We start from the raw sequence: 14,192 nt of genomic DNA on the forward strand, positions 1-14,192 counted from the left end.
CTTGCATGAGGTGGCCAAAGTATTGGAGTTTCAGCTTCAACATCAGTCCTTCCAGTGAACACCCAGGACGGATCTCCTTTAGGATGGACTGGTTGAATCTCCTTGCAGTCCAAGGGACTCCCAAGCGTCTTCTCCAACACCACAGTTCAAAAGCATCAATTCTTTGGTGTTTAGCTTTTTTCACAGTCCAACTCTCACATCCATGCCTGACCAGTGGAAAAACTATAGCCTTGACTGACGGACCTTTGTTGGTAAAGTAATGTCTCTGCTTTTTGATATGCTGTCTAGGTTGGTCATAACTTTCCTTCCAAGGAGTAAGCGTCTTGCTTGTTTAGTATTCCAAATAAATTGTGTTATCAAGTTATTTAACTTCAGAAAAAATTGATACATGTTTGGGGTCAGGTTAAATTTATAAAGTTATTCACAAACAACTGAGATGTTTCTAAGCATTGAATCTATTAAAAATATTTATGTCTCTTCTCTGTCTTTCCTATAACTTTACACATATAAATACTAGATATATTTTTGTTAAGGTTTTACTTAGAGTTTTTTTCTGTTGCAAATGGAGTTTTCTCTTCCATTTATCTTTTAACTAATTATTAATGGATGTGAAGGGTATTGATTTTTGATCTGTATATATTAATGTTATACCTTGTAACTTTACTGAATTCTTTCATTGTTTATAATAATTTTGAACCAATTAGTTTGACTTTTCTAGAAATACATAATGTAGTCCTCAAATAGAAATAGTTTTACCTTGTTCTTTCAAATTCTTATTTCTAACTCCTTTCTTATTTAATTCTATAGACAAATTTCTACATTATAAGATTTTGGTGGAGATAGTAGGCATATTGCTCCTGGCTTTTGCAACAAAGAGTCTATAGTATCTTTGTTGGGGATCATATTGACTTTTGGATTCAATATGATTTTGTCTTTTTAAGGAAGTATCCATTATACGTAAGTGTCCATTCATGACTACCAACTGATATTCAAAATGGATATTGTATTATGTTATGTACCTTTTTGCCATTTAGGAAAATGATATTATTTTTTCTCCATATTAATATGATGAATTATATTGATGGATGTCTTAATAATTATCTCTGTATTTCCAAAATGTTTCTCATGTAGCTTACAAATTTTTAATGTACTGTTAATTGTTCTTGCTAATATTTAAGAATTTTGAGAGTAGATTGCATTTTTCTTGTGCTTTATTTTTCAGATTTTGATATTAATTCTCTATTTAATTCATTACTTTGCTTACTTTTTCATGCTTTGGACTAGATTAAATAGCATTTGGATGATCTAATATTTATAGGTTTGGTAAAAGTTCATTATCATAATATCTGTGGGGATTATTCTTTATATCCTTATTTCATCTTTTAAATTCATTCTGTTAAGATTTTTACTGGGATAAATTTTTGTAATTTGTATTTTCCTAGAAAACTATTTCTTTTAGCATTTCAAATGAATTTGTATAGCATTGGGCAGAAAAGTCTCTTTAACTTTTTTCTTATGGCAGTTATCCATTACTTCCTCTTTTCTGTTTCTTTTGTATAGTATTTTCTCATATGCTACTTTCTAATTTTCTCACATTTAACTGATTTAACTTAGTTGACTTTTAAAGAACTAGATTTATTAATTCATAGGCTCTGTGGGCTTCTTTTTGTTTTATAGCTCATTAATGTCTGGTTTCACCTTTAGTTTCTTCTAATTCTAATACCCTTTGCTCACAGTTTGTATCTATAAGGCAATTAATGAGTATTCTATTTCCATGTACTCTTCATTTCTTCCCTAATTTTTGAAGTTATAATTTATTTACATGGTCAGGGCATATATTAAGCATATACTATGCTACCACCTCAATATCCACTATCAGCTCTACATTTAAATATATTTAATATCCTTATGGTGAACCTTTCCCAGAATTCATTTCCTAGTTGATTCTTTAGAAATATTCCTTGAGCTCTTGCATATTCATAGCCTCATTGATGATATATACACTTAGAGGTAAGTTTAGCTAGATATAAAATTCTGGCTTACATTTTCTTTAAGTATCTTAAATATGGATCACAATAAACTGTGGAAAATTGTGAAAGAGATGGGCATACCAGACCACCTGACCTGCCTCTCGAGAAACCTGTATGCAGGTCAGGAAGCAACAGTTAGAACTGGACATGGAATAACAGACTGGTTCCAAATAGGAAAAGGAGTATGTCAGGCTGTATATTGTCACCGTTCTTATATAACTTCTATGCAGAGTACATCATGAGAAACACTGGGCTGGAAGAAGCACAAGCTGGAATCAAGATTGCCGGGAGAAATATCAATAACCTCAGATATGCAGATGACACCACCCTTATGGCAGAATGTGAAGAAGAACTAAAAAGCCTCTTGATTAAAGTGAAAGAGGAGAGTGAAAAAGTTGGCTTAAAACTCAACATTCAGAAAACTAAGATCATGGCATCCGGTCCCATCACTTCATGGCAAATAGATGGGGAAACAGTGGAAACAGTGAGAAACTTTATTTTTTTGGGCTCCAAAATCACTGCAGATGGTGACTGCAGCCATGAAATTAAAAGACGCTTACTCCTTGGAAGGAAAGTTATGACCAACCTAGACAGCATATTAAAAAGCAGAGACATTACTTTACCAACAAAGGTCCGCTTGTCAAGGTTGTGGTTTTACCACTGGTCATGTATGGATGTGAGAGTTGGACTATAAAGAAAGCTGAGCACTGAAGAATTGATGCTTTTGAACTGTGGTGTTGCAGAAGACTCCTGAGAGTCCCTTGGACTGCAAGGAGATCCAACCAGTCCATCCTAGAGGAGATCAGTCCTGGGTGTTCATTGGAAGGACTGATGCTGAAGCTGAAACTCCAATACTTTGGCCACCTGATGGGAAGAGATGACTCATTGGAAAAGACGCTGATGCTAGGAAAGATTGAGGGCAGGAGGAGAAGGGGATGACAGAGGAAAAGATGGTTGGATGGCATCACCAGCTCGATGGCCATAGGTTTGGGTGGACTCTGGGAGTTGGTGATGGACAGGGAGGCCTGGCGTGCTGTGGTTCATGGGGTCACAAAGAGTTGGACACAACTGAGTGAGTGAACTGAACTGAACTGAGAGTCTTCTGGCTTCAAATACTATTATTGCAAAGTAAATCAATCTTACATTCCTTACATTGTAAGTGACTTGGCTTTTTTATCTAGGAGCCCAAAGGATATATTATTAACACTGATTGGATTTTCCCTGGTATATCTTTTCAACATGTAAATTCAAATTTTTTTTTTCATGTCTGGGAAGAGTTATTTATTGAATTATGATTTTTCTGCTTCATGTCTTTGGTTTTCTTCTCAAGGAGTGAAATATACACATGAATTGAATCATTTTTCCCCAGTCTGCTAATTTATCATCACAAATTCTTTTTATATTTTTTAAAAATTCTACTTGATTTTTGTTTTTGTCTTTTCATTCATTTTTTCTTACAATAGTTTCATTGATTTCTATTGACTTTTTTCCTTCTAATTTGTGCTGTGCTGTGCAGTTACTTTAATTGTGTCCGACTTTTTGCAGCCCTATGGGCTGAAGCCCACCAGGCTCCTCTGTCTATGAGATTCTCCAAGCAAGAATACTGGAGTGGGTTGCCACATCCTTTTCCATCCTTCTAGTTTAGCCTTCTGATTTTTCTTTTATTTTTAATTATCTGTTGAGCTCTTTTTTCTAACATCTTGTAGCAAGTCTTTTCATCTCTGAAGCTTTCTGACTGATTATAGAACCTATATAGTTTTTTATTGTTGTCTTACTTTTCTTTAGCTAGTTTTGAAATATTGTCACAATTTTCTTTGGACTTTTTGCCATAATTTTTCTTGTGTGTCTTCACCGTCCATTGTTATCATTCAGAGAATTAGTCCTTTTGCTTACAATGTATCTTATGCTGGAATTATTTTCTGTTACTCATGCTTTATAGAGATGGATTTTCCTTATTTTAGAAGGTTACCATATCTGGTGACAGGGCAGAATAGTTTTCCTAGATTCATAACTCTAAGACTGCTCTTCTTATTTCTGCAAATTACTTATAAATAAGAGATTTTTGTACCTTCTGCTTTCTCTGGTCCCCCTTTCTCCTTTGTGTCCAGAATTTCTTTCCCTTTACTAGCCATATGAATTTGAATTCTACTTTTGGTAGACATAGTGTAGAATTCTGCTCTTCTAGGAGGCAATTTGGTCATGCATTTCTGAAAGCTCTGGGAACCCAGACACACCTGCATAGTCTAATTTTCCTTAGTCTTTCTACGTTAATCTACAAAGTAGGTGCTCTGTACCCCTTTCCCAGTTTTGGCAGTTAGTCTCAGACATGTGCCAGGCTTCTATTTCAAGGATGGGTCTTTCCTTGCATAGGTAAGTATTTGCTGGTGATTCCTTGTTCTCTGGCTCAAAGAAAATTGGAAAGTTCTCCTTTGCTCCCCTCTGTTACTGCTACTAATTGATGCTTTTTATTTGCCCGCTCATATACTCGAATATAGGAATGAATATTCTTTTTGTGACAGATGTTGCCCATGAGCTTTCACTGAAACAACTGTTCTGTTTCATAAGGTCATTTGAGAAGACTAGAATCTACACTGATGTTGCTATCTTGCCTTAACTAGAATCTAGACTACCTTCCCAACTTGGATTCTGGAATATCAAACTATTTTCTCTAATTTTCTAGTTTATCTCATTAGTTGTTTTATCCTGGGAATTATTTGATGGGTATTCTTTATTTTTTGACCTTTTGGTCCTTGTCTCAAAGGTAGTTCTGGGATCTTTTCTCTATTTACACTTGCTCTTCAATAATCTCATCCAGATGACTTTAAATACCATCCCCAATCTGATAACTGCCATTTTTCTCTCTAGCCCTAAATTCTCTCTTAAATCCTGGACTCATGTCTAGCTTTCTCCATACCTGTATCCAATTCACTATCAAGAACTAGTAGCACTACCTCCAATATACATCTTGACTGTATTCACCTCCATTCATAACAGCTCAGCTGAATTACCATCATCACCAGCTGAGATTACTGCAATAGCCAATTGACTAGGGCACTGTTACCACACTAACTTCCTCCCCACCTCTGCCTTGGTCTACTTTTCACAAAGTAGCCAGTTACTCTTTAAAAATTCAAATCTGATAATATCACATATTGGGGCAGAAACCATCAATGACTTTCTTTAACACTTAGAATGAAACCTGAAATCTTTTACCATAGCCTCCAAGGCTCTACGTAATCTGAACCCTAGTTACCCCCATAATTTTATTTCCTACTATTCTTCCTCTTACTAATTCTGGACCATGCTGGCTTTAGTTTTCCAGACACTCCAAGTGCTCCTATCCCAAGCCCGCTGTACTTGTTGACACATGTACCTTCAATGTTTTCCCCTCAGATCTTTGTGTGGCTCATTCAATTCATTCAGTTCAAACAGCACCGTATCAAAAACACCCTTCAAAGTTTCATTCAAATTTGTATTCCTCCACAACCTTGTCAGTTATTGATGCCTTCTTTGCTTTTCTTTATAGCTTTTAAAATGTTTTCTTCTTATAATAACACTTACCATTACTTGAAATTTTATTTTTATCTCCCTCGACAAAAAGGAAGTACTATAAATGCACTGGTTTTATCTATTCTCTTGACTCTAGTATCTCCAGAGTGCAGATCCACACCTTGTCCACAATAGGTACTAAGTATTTGTTGACTAAATTTATGAAGTATTTCCCAATTGTCACTTCTCACAACTTGCTACAGTACTTTTTATTGTCATAGTTTGAAGTTACCACATTACGTTGCTCTTATATTTAAAAAAGGGTCTTTCCCACCTTTATTCTATACTTTTCTTCCAGTCCTTATGGTTTCATTTTAACTTTTACTCATTAATCTAGCTAGGATTCATTTTATTTATGGTATGAAAAGAAAATAGTTTACCCCCTCCCTCAATTCCTCAGTATGCATTAAATAACCTGTACTTGTTTGAAGTATCACTTTTTAACACATACTAAGTATATACATATATAGAATTTCCTTCATAAATTATTTATATTGCTTTTACTTTGCATTTTAATAAATTTTGATGATATCTAGGCTTATCTACTTAACTATGTTCTCTTCTTTTATTGGTGGGACTGCATTCCAGCCATAGGGCAGTTATGGTTTAATACACAAACTGAAATTAAATTAAACCAATGTGCTTAGTCATGTAATGTCACTGTCTCAAACAATATGCTTTTAAATGACATCTATAACTTGTTTCTATTGTGTCTAAAACTCATATGAGATGTATGGATATTATGAGGAAGGGAGGAAGAGAAAAAAAAATAAGATTAAAGATGGAAATACCTGGGCATTTGACTTTATCTAAGATATTCTATAATATTTTGATAGGCTCTTTACACTGACTTTCTCTCTCTCATATGACTGGTTAAAACTCACAGAACTGTGTTAGAATTCCCATCTAATGGGGTTAAGGCTTAAGTGTTGCACCTTCACACTTTGACCCACTCTGTGCCCATTCACATGTGTGCTCATTCATTCTAAGAACATCTGTATTTCATAATACAGGTGGAGACCAGGCCTTGGCCCTGAGGGTTTGCTATCTAACAAAGAAATCCATATATTTAGTTTTCTAACCAAAATAATTCTTTCTCATTCAAGAGATGCACTTGTGCATCTGTTATTTATTTGATATGCTTTTCCTTCTCGCCTACTCACTTCACAGTTTTGGTTTAGCAAATATATTGGGCGAAATGAGGAAAATTATATAGACCAAAATAGTAGGAAGTGCTAAATTGTCATTAATTAAATAGCCAAGTGTCTAAGAGAAAGAAATAGCCTGAAGCCATTTGTGGCTGATTCTTTCTAAGGTTGCCATAATTTTGTTTCTAATAGACAAATTTCTTTGATGTATATGGAATTAAAATAATTTTTGTCACCAGAATTCAAATAAAATTGATAATATTTGAGAACACACTATTGATTATGTCTATATATGGTTGAAAAGTTAAATAATATATAACTTTTTAATATAAAATCCCAACTACCAAGCAAGCACTCATTTTTAAAAAGAATGAGCTACTGGGAAAAAAGACTAGGTATTAATTCCATATTCTGTCCCAGCTTCCATTATATGGGATAAAGTTACCTACTCAAAATAGTGGCTCTTACAATGCAAGGTTATGTAGAGTGGGGAATAAGGTAAGGCACTCATTCTATTTTTTTAATTCACTGCCCCCCGCCAAAAAGACCTAAACCACAACAAATTCAAGTACTTATGGTCAAATGTATTCTAGTTCATTGTTGCCTAGCTTTAGGTTCACAACCTGATAAACCTAAATTTTCAGATGATGGAGGGAAAGACTTGAATAGGAAGAAGGTGGAAAGAAATTCTTTTAAAAGGAGAGAGATTCCTCAACAGGATGAACTTATGAAGGGCAAGTGACTCAGCAAAATCTTCACATGTAAAAGCTTCTTTTCACAAGTCTTTACCTTTTGCACTCTTGCATTTCTCTACCCATGCCCTAAACGATCCCTTTTCAGCCTTGACCCTCTGTTTTCTCTTCTGTCCTTTGTCCTTCCTCTCCTTTCCTTCTTTTCTCCCTCCATCTTTAAAATGGGCGGAGGCTACTTTCAGTGATTCACACTGTAATGCTCAGTTTGGGTTACAGATAAAGCTTCTGCAACTTCCCTGACCCTGGAATTCCTCTTGGACAGAATGATTATCCATACAAACTCTCTCCAGCTGTGGCCAAACAGATAGCTCTATTCTTTAAGCTCAACTAAGACAAACCCAATGAGCTTATCCATAACATCACATGTTCACTTCATATCCTTCATTGCTCTGCAGTGAGTTAACATCTTAGATCTTTTTAGTTATGTCTTGCCTTTTTTTACTTAAAGTTAAGGTATGTGTAAAATGTCAAAACAAAACAAAGTAACAAGACATGTTTGGATGGAAATAATTTTTAAATTAATAATTTTCATTACCATAACTTCTAGAAAACACAGTAAGGGGGGCTCTGAAACTGAGGGTAAAGGTTCTGAGAACCTTTTTCACCTGGACATCTATCATGGACCAAGTGTGCACACCTGTAAGCAACTAGTAGCTTACAGTGCATTTTAATATTTTTACAGAACAGTTAAATTATCATATCCCTGAAGATGCAGCATTTTCTCTTTCTTTGCCTAGGAATCTGTTTTGGAAGCTAATTCAATGATTACTACTAGGACATGGAATTTTGATATTCATTTGGTCCTGATTTACACCAGTATTTTTAAGGCTGCCAACAAGAAAGTCCAGAATTTCAGTCAGCCAAAATTCCACAAGAGACAACTGTCTTTTATTTTATAGCTTATGAATTTGGGGCTTAATATGATTTTCCACTAACAAGTTCTGTACCCCCTCCAGAGTGCGAAAGCTGGTGTGTAGATCAGCAAAGTAATACAGAACATATGAGGCAAGTTAATATTAAACTTGAAGGAAAACTGTACAAATTATATTGTTTACTTAGGAAAAAAGCACTCTAGTTGAAAGGGCTGACATATGATTTATTGCAAACACTTAACCAGCATGTTCACATTTTTACTCTCAACTCTACTGTAACGGTCATTTGGAGGTGGTGCAGCATGGATATTGTATTAATAAAGTCATCAATTAAAAATCCACTAGACGTTGGTAAGGAATAGCACTAAATATTTCATGTCTTCTGTTTTTATTAAATGTTTAGGAAAAATGCAAAATCATGTCCAGAATGAGTAATAAAATCATAGGCAAATAACTTATGGAAGAGTTAGATAGATAACTTTTTAAGTGTAAGTAATGAAGAACCTGTTAATTAAAAACAACAAAATGTTTTTTGTTACGAGAAATAATTCTGTTGCCAAACAAAACTTCCATGTACAGTTATGTCAGGTGAGTGTATGCTTCTCAGTCCTGTCTCGTCACAACAAAGATTTGGAGTGACAGGCATTAAAGCCCTCGGCTATTCACAGCTCTCGGGTCCTGGACAGACTGTGTTATAGCTCTTAGACAAATCAGTGTTACAGCTCCGTGTTACAGCTCTATTTTATTTAGAAAATAGAGGGCAAATCCATCCTTGAGGTGTGAGGGCACGTTTTTATATGTTTTTTCCTCCCCCTGGGCCTGCCCTATGTAAAACTGAGCTACCCAGGAGTGCTGTTTGTTCTACCTGAGGTCCTTACTCCGGTCCTCGGACCTTCATTTGTTCTATTTTGGTGGGCTTTTCCCTTCCTTGTCTTTTAGCCACCGCCATTCTGGACTCCTGTTTCCTATTCCAACTACCTAACAGAAGAGGAATTCAGTATAGTATTTCTTCATATGCTCAAATAAATCTTTTGAAGAAAATCAAAGAGAGAATAAACACTGGAATGCTGAAATAACTTATTATCTTTATGAAAAACTATGAAATCTTCTTCCCCAGATGCCATGGAGAAAAAGAGAGACAGGCATTCATCTTTTACTATTTAATTGTTCTATACCTAAATCAGTTTCCCTAGGATTCCAGCCCTCTTAAAAAACTTTTGTGTTTCATACAACTTCTAGTATATAACTGATAAAATCAGCATAGGAAGCCTCAGAATTATTTATCTACAAAACTAGATATCAAACATGTCATCTTACAGTGTTTCTCAGTAAAGACACATTAGTTATCTCACATAACTTTACAGATGAGGCCTACTGAAAGAAAACATAAAGGGAATGTTTCTCTAGCTGAATCCCATAGTAACTGCTAAGAAAACCACACCAGATGCTCTCTAGACTCGATGTTAGACTCCTAAACTCTTCTTTCAAAGTCTGGCCATGTTACCTACCATGGATGACTTCTGGACAAGCCTCATCAGGATGTACTCTGCTTTCTTGGAAGAGATAAGAATCTCCGATGAATTCTCTGGTTCATCAGACAGAAAGAGATAGCAGTATATACATATATGAACACGAAACAACACCACTATATTTCTGAACCAGTAGCTGTACAAAAAAAAATTATTTTAACCATGTTGACAAGCTGCTCTATCTAATGACAGTTAAAACTAAATATAAGTATGAACAAATGGAAGAAAGACTTCTGACATCTATTATTTGCTTTTATAATAAGAATATTTATATAAAAATCATTAAAATATGTTGCTAAATTACTATATGAAGTTTATTATCAGCAAATAACATAATTTTACCTGTGTAAAACCTTTTAAACTGACACTGAGTGGATAAATTATCTCTCATGTAAAGTTACTGTTTGTAGAAGAAAATAACATGAAGAAATATATTCAAGTTAATCTTCAAAGCTTAATGTCTGTATCTGTATCACGTTACAAGATCATTTTATTTTTAAAGAAGGCCAAGGAAACACATTTTTGGTGGCAGACAACCACATACTTAGTGCTTTATCAGTACTAGCTCTTCATTTAAAACATGTATTTCTGGTTCATTTAATCAAGAATAAATTTGTTTTATTTGACACAGAGTTATGACAAATTTCACTCTTAAGTTCTTATTAGATTTCCAAAAGACACCCTACTAAATTCAAATTATGGCTAAACTCCACAAGTGTGCTTTATGGAGGAAGTGGAGAAACGCATTTTCAACTATATCAGATCTGCAGCCAATTGCTTCACATTATAACTTGTTTATCCTTCCAAACTTCCCCTCTCTATTACTTTCTGTCCTACACTCATTCTTTATTCAGTCTTTACTATTTTGTTTTATAAACAGCAGTATAATCAGCAGTAATGTGACCAGAATGCAGTATATTATATTTCCATTCTTTTTCATATAAACATTTTGGCAGTCAGTCAAGTTCACTGTGACCTTTGGAAATCTAGCCATATAGAAGACCAGGTACGGTAGAATGTACACTACTTAATATATACAAACCTGAATCCTGACAGCAAAAAGTAGAGGTTAAAAGACAGAGTAACTTATCATTAGGACTGAAATAAATTTGATAAACTTAAATGAGAGGGTTCTAAAAACCCAGACTAAATTATACCCCTCACTTGTAGATGAATGAACCCAGTCTCAGGGAGCTTGCTTTGGAATGTTTTGTCCAGTCATTCATGACCAATGGGGAGCAGGTGCTCGATATCACCATTGTTTTATATTTGAACTCCATCTGCTGCTTTAGGTTCAAGGCAAGAACCACTCAAATGTGTCCCAAATAATTCTCCATCTGACAGCAGTGGAGTCACGGCAGGGGTCTGTGTGGTCAGTAGGGAAAGGGATGGGGAAAAACCGGGAGTCATGTCTTCTGGCAGAGAACTGTGATGATAGTGAATGGGGGAGTGTGGGTATTTCCAAAGTACCTGCCTTGAGGTTATGGCTGGCATTCTTGGTGGAACTGCTTTAATCCCAGGTTGGGCTACTGCTGTTATCAAAGGGGGTGGAAAAACAAAAGATTTCTTCTCTTTTGGAATGCCAGGCATATGTAAATGCTCATCCTTTAGTTTTGCAATATCATTAAATACTGAGGCAAGAGGTTGGAACTTGGGTTCCCAACTGAGGAGATAATCCCAGGGATATCTCATCATGACATCATGATCAGAGTCTTTCTTGGTTGAGAGAGCTGCACATCCTGCTTCCCGATCACTTGAAATAAAGATAGTCTCTTTTCTGACATCAGCCTGGATGCCCACTTTGACCTCTCTCTTCTTCAGTGTCTGGAATAAGACATTATTTTGGACATAGGTCATGCCACAGCCCTCTCCTTGAGCTCCTCCCTCAAACTTATGGCTGGTTTCTTCTGTTTCAGCAGTGACCATCACATCAGTTCCCCCAGACAAACAGGAGAGCTGGTCTGAGTCCCTTGGGATGCCAGAGTCTGGCACCCTGGACTCCTGATCACTCAAAGTTGAGTCAGCATCCTTTCTGTAAGGGTGTTCATTTATCCTCTGGATTTCCTCATCTTCTGCAGTTTCTCCTTCCACAGAACAGTGATCACTGGAGTTTGAGTGCCTGTACAGATGTGCAACGTCCTTCTCCATGACTCTTATTAAACTCAACCATTCAGGCGTGGAGTCCACAGGCACTGCCTTATCACCGCTCTCATTAGTTTTCTGGAAGGGTTTCAGTGAACTGGCATCCCTAGTCAGTCTCAAATTGATATCTAAGGATGATGATGTTTTCTTTCCTTCATAATTATTTATTGCATCTTTTTGTTTATGTTTTAAAATCAGTACAATTAGAATGAAGACAAGCAACAGAAACACTAGAAAGGAAATGGTGAGACTGATCGAAAAGCTGCTAGCTAATCCTGTGGAATGTTTCCCTTCTGAGGAAAAAGACACATTCACAAAAACAGTACAAGATGTAAACTTGGAGTCCAGTTTGGGGCTATGAGCAATTATCTTCATTTCGATAGTGTCTTCTTTGCCGACCTGACTTATTATTAGGGGAAGTGCTCTACTCAAATAAATGTCTCCATTAGTTTTATTTAATGAAAAGAAAGGAGATGGAGTTTCCAGGGAGTAAAGGATGACTCCATCAACACCAGCATCTGCATCTGATGCTTCCACTCTGCCAATCAAATGTCTTACATGACTCCTTTCTGGGAGGATAAAAAAATATTGATCCTGAGTGAAAATGGGTTCAAACTCATCTACCCCTTCAACATCCACCCAAACCATTAAGGAGGCTGTTGAGTCACCCTTGTCTTTGGCCTGAACTGTGAGGCAGTATCTGTTGTCAGTTTCATAGTCAAGGACTTGCTGAGCACTAATATCCCCTGTTAAAGGGTCAATGAGGAAGAAGTTATGCTCACGTGGCATTTCATGAGGGAGAGGACAGGGTGATACAATGGAATAGGTCAAGTCTCCATAAGGGCCTGTATCAAAATCCAAAGCGTTTACAGAACATATGGTGGAGAAAACAGGTAGATTTTCAGGAACAGCACACTTTAAGTTTGGGAACATAAACTGAGGTGCATGGTCATTATCATCCAGGACATTGACAAACACAATTGCAAAAGAAAAATGCTTCTTTTCCTCATCTGAAGCTTGGACAGTTAAAGTGAATTTTATCGTTTCTTCATAATCTAGTGGTTTAATCAAAGAAAGAACTCCAGTTTTTTCTGCTAAGCAAAAATGCCCCTTCTCATTTCCAGAAGTTAAGTAGTAGCTGACTTCTGCATGTGAGCCCACATCACGGTCACTTGCTGAGACCACAATGATGGGACTCCCTGGAGGGGTACTTTCCTTGATGTGGGCATAATATTCCAGACTGCTGAATGCAGGTGGGTTATCATCCACATCAAGGACTTCTATTGATACAGTGGTTGAGGAACTCAGTGGAGGGCAACCATGGTCAAATGCCAGAAGGACAAGCTCATGACTGGCAGTTGCTTCTCTGTCCAGATGGTGAAGCAACACTAGATAACCAACTTGCTTATAAGAATATTCTGAATGAATAAAACTAGCTTCCACATGGAAATTGTTCTGTGAATTACCACTGATGATAGAATATTCAACATGCGTGTTTTCACGGGTCCAGTCATGGTCAATGGTTGAGAAGGTGACAAGTGTGCTTCCAACTGGAGTGTCTTCACTTAAGCTAAGATTATAATATTCTATTGCAAACTCAGGGGCATAATTGTTCATATCTTGTATTTCTGTCTCCACTAAGGTAACAGCCTTCAGGTCAGGAAATCCACCATCACTGGCTTCAACAAGAAATCGAATTGTTGATTTTCTCTCCATAAGGAAGACAGGATTGATAGTAAATATTGTGCCTGAAAAACAACACAGCCTTACAATGTTGTGAAATAAAATTTGTATGATCCTCTTAGTCAGCAAATATTTACTAATATGTAAAGTTATCTGTTAGATGTGTCATTTAAGTTATAACCAAGGGTAACCCTAAATAGAAAGCTTAAATTATTATATTTATACTTCTGTAACACTTAAGATTCAGAAATATTCATGGAGTTCACTCAATTAAATATGTGTGCTGCTTAAAGATTATTTGCCATAATTTTTTTAAAAATTCATTTTTGTATGGTAAATTGTCCCATTACTATTTTTTAAGGAAAGGTGGCTTCCCAGGTGGCTTATCTGGTAAAGAATCCACCTGCAATGCATGAAATGCAGGAGATGTGTTAGATCCCTGGGTTGGGAATATCCTCTTGAGGAGGAAATGGCAACACACGCCAGT

The 14,192-nt window shown here is 36.2% G+C and overlaps 1 protein-coding gene across 2 annotated transcripts in view; it reads right to left on the reverse strand.

Annotated features, from left to right (window-relative positions):
• Window positions 1-10,483: 10,483 nt before the first annotated feature.
• Window positions 10,484-14,192, reverse strand: part of DCHS2 (dachsous cadherin-related 2) — a 331,336-nt gene continuing 327,627 nt past the window's right edge. For both annotated transcript variants that reach the window (XM_043902663.1, XM_043902662.1), the window contains one exon: window positions 10,484-13,770. In XM_043902663.1, the coding sequence (XP_043758598.1) occupies window positions 11,144-13,770 (2,627 nt within the window). In that variant the 3' untranslated portion in view covers window positions 10,484-11,143. The remainder of the gene's footprint in view (window positions 13,771-14,192) is intronic.

Source organism: Cervus elaphus, chromosome 5, assembly GCF_910594005.1.
Source record: "Cervus elaphus chromosome 5, mCerEla1.1, whole genome shotgun sequence".
In the NCBI taxonomy this organism is placed as follows: domain Eukaryota; kingdom Metazoa; phylum Chordata; class Mammalia; order Artiodactyla; family Cervidae; genus Cervus; species Cervus elaphus.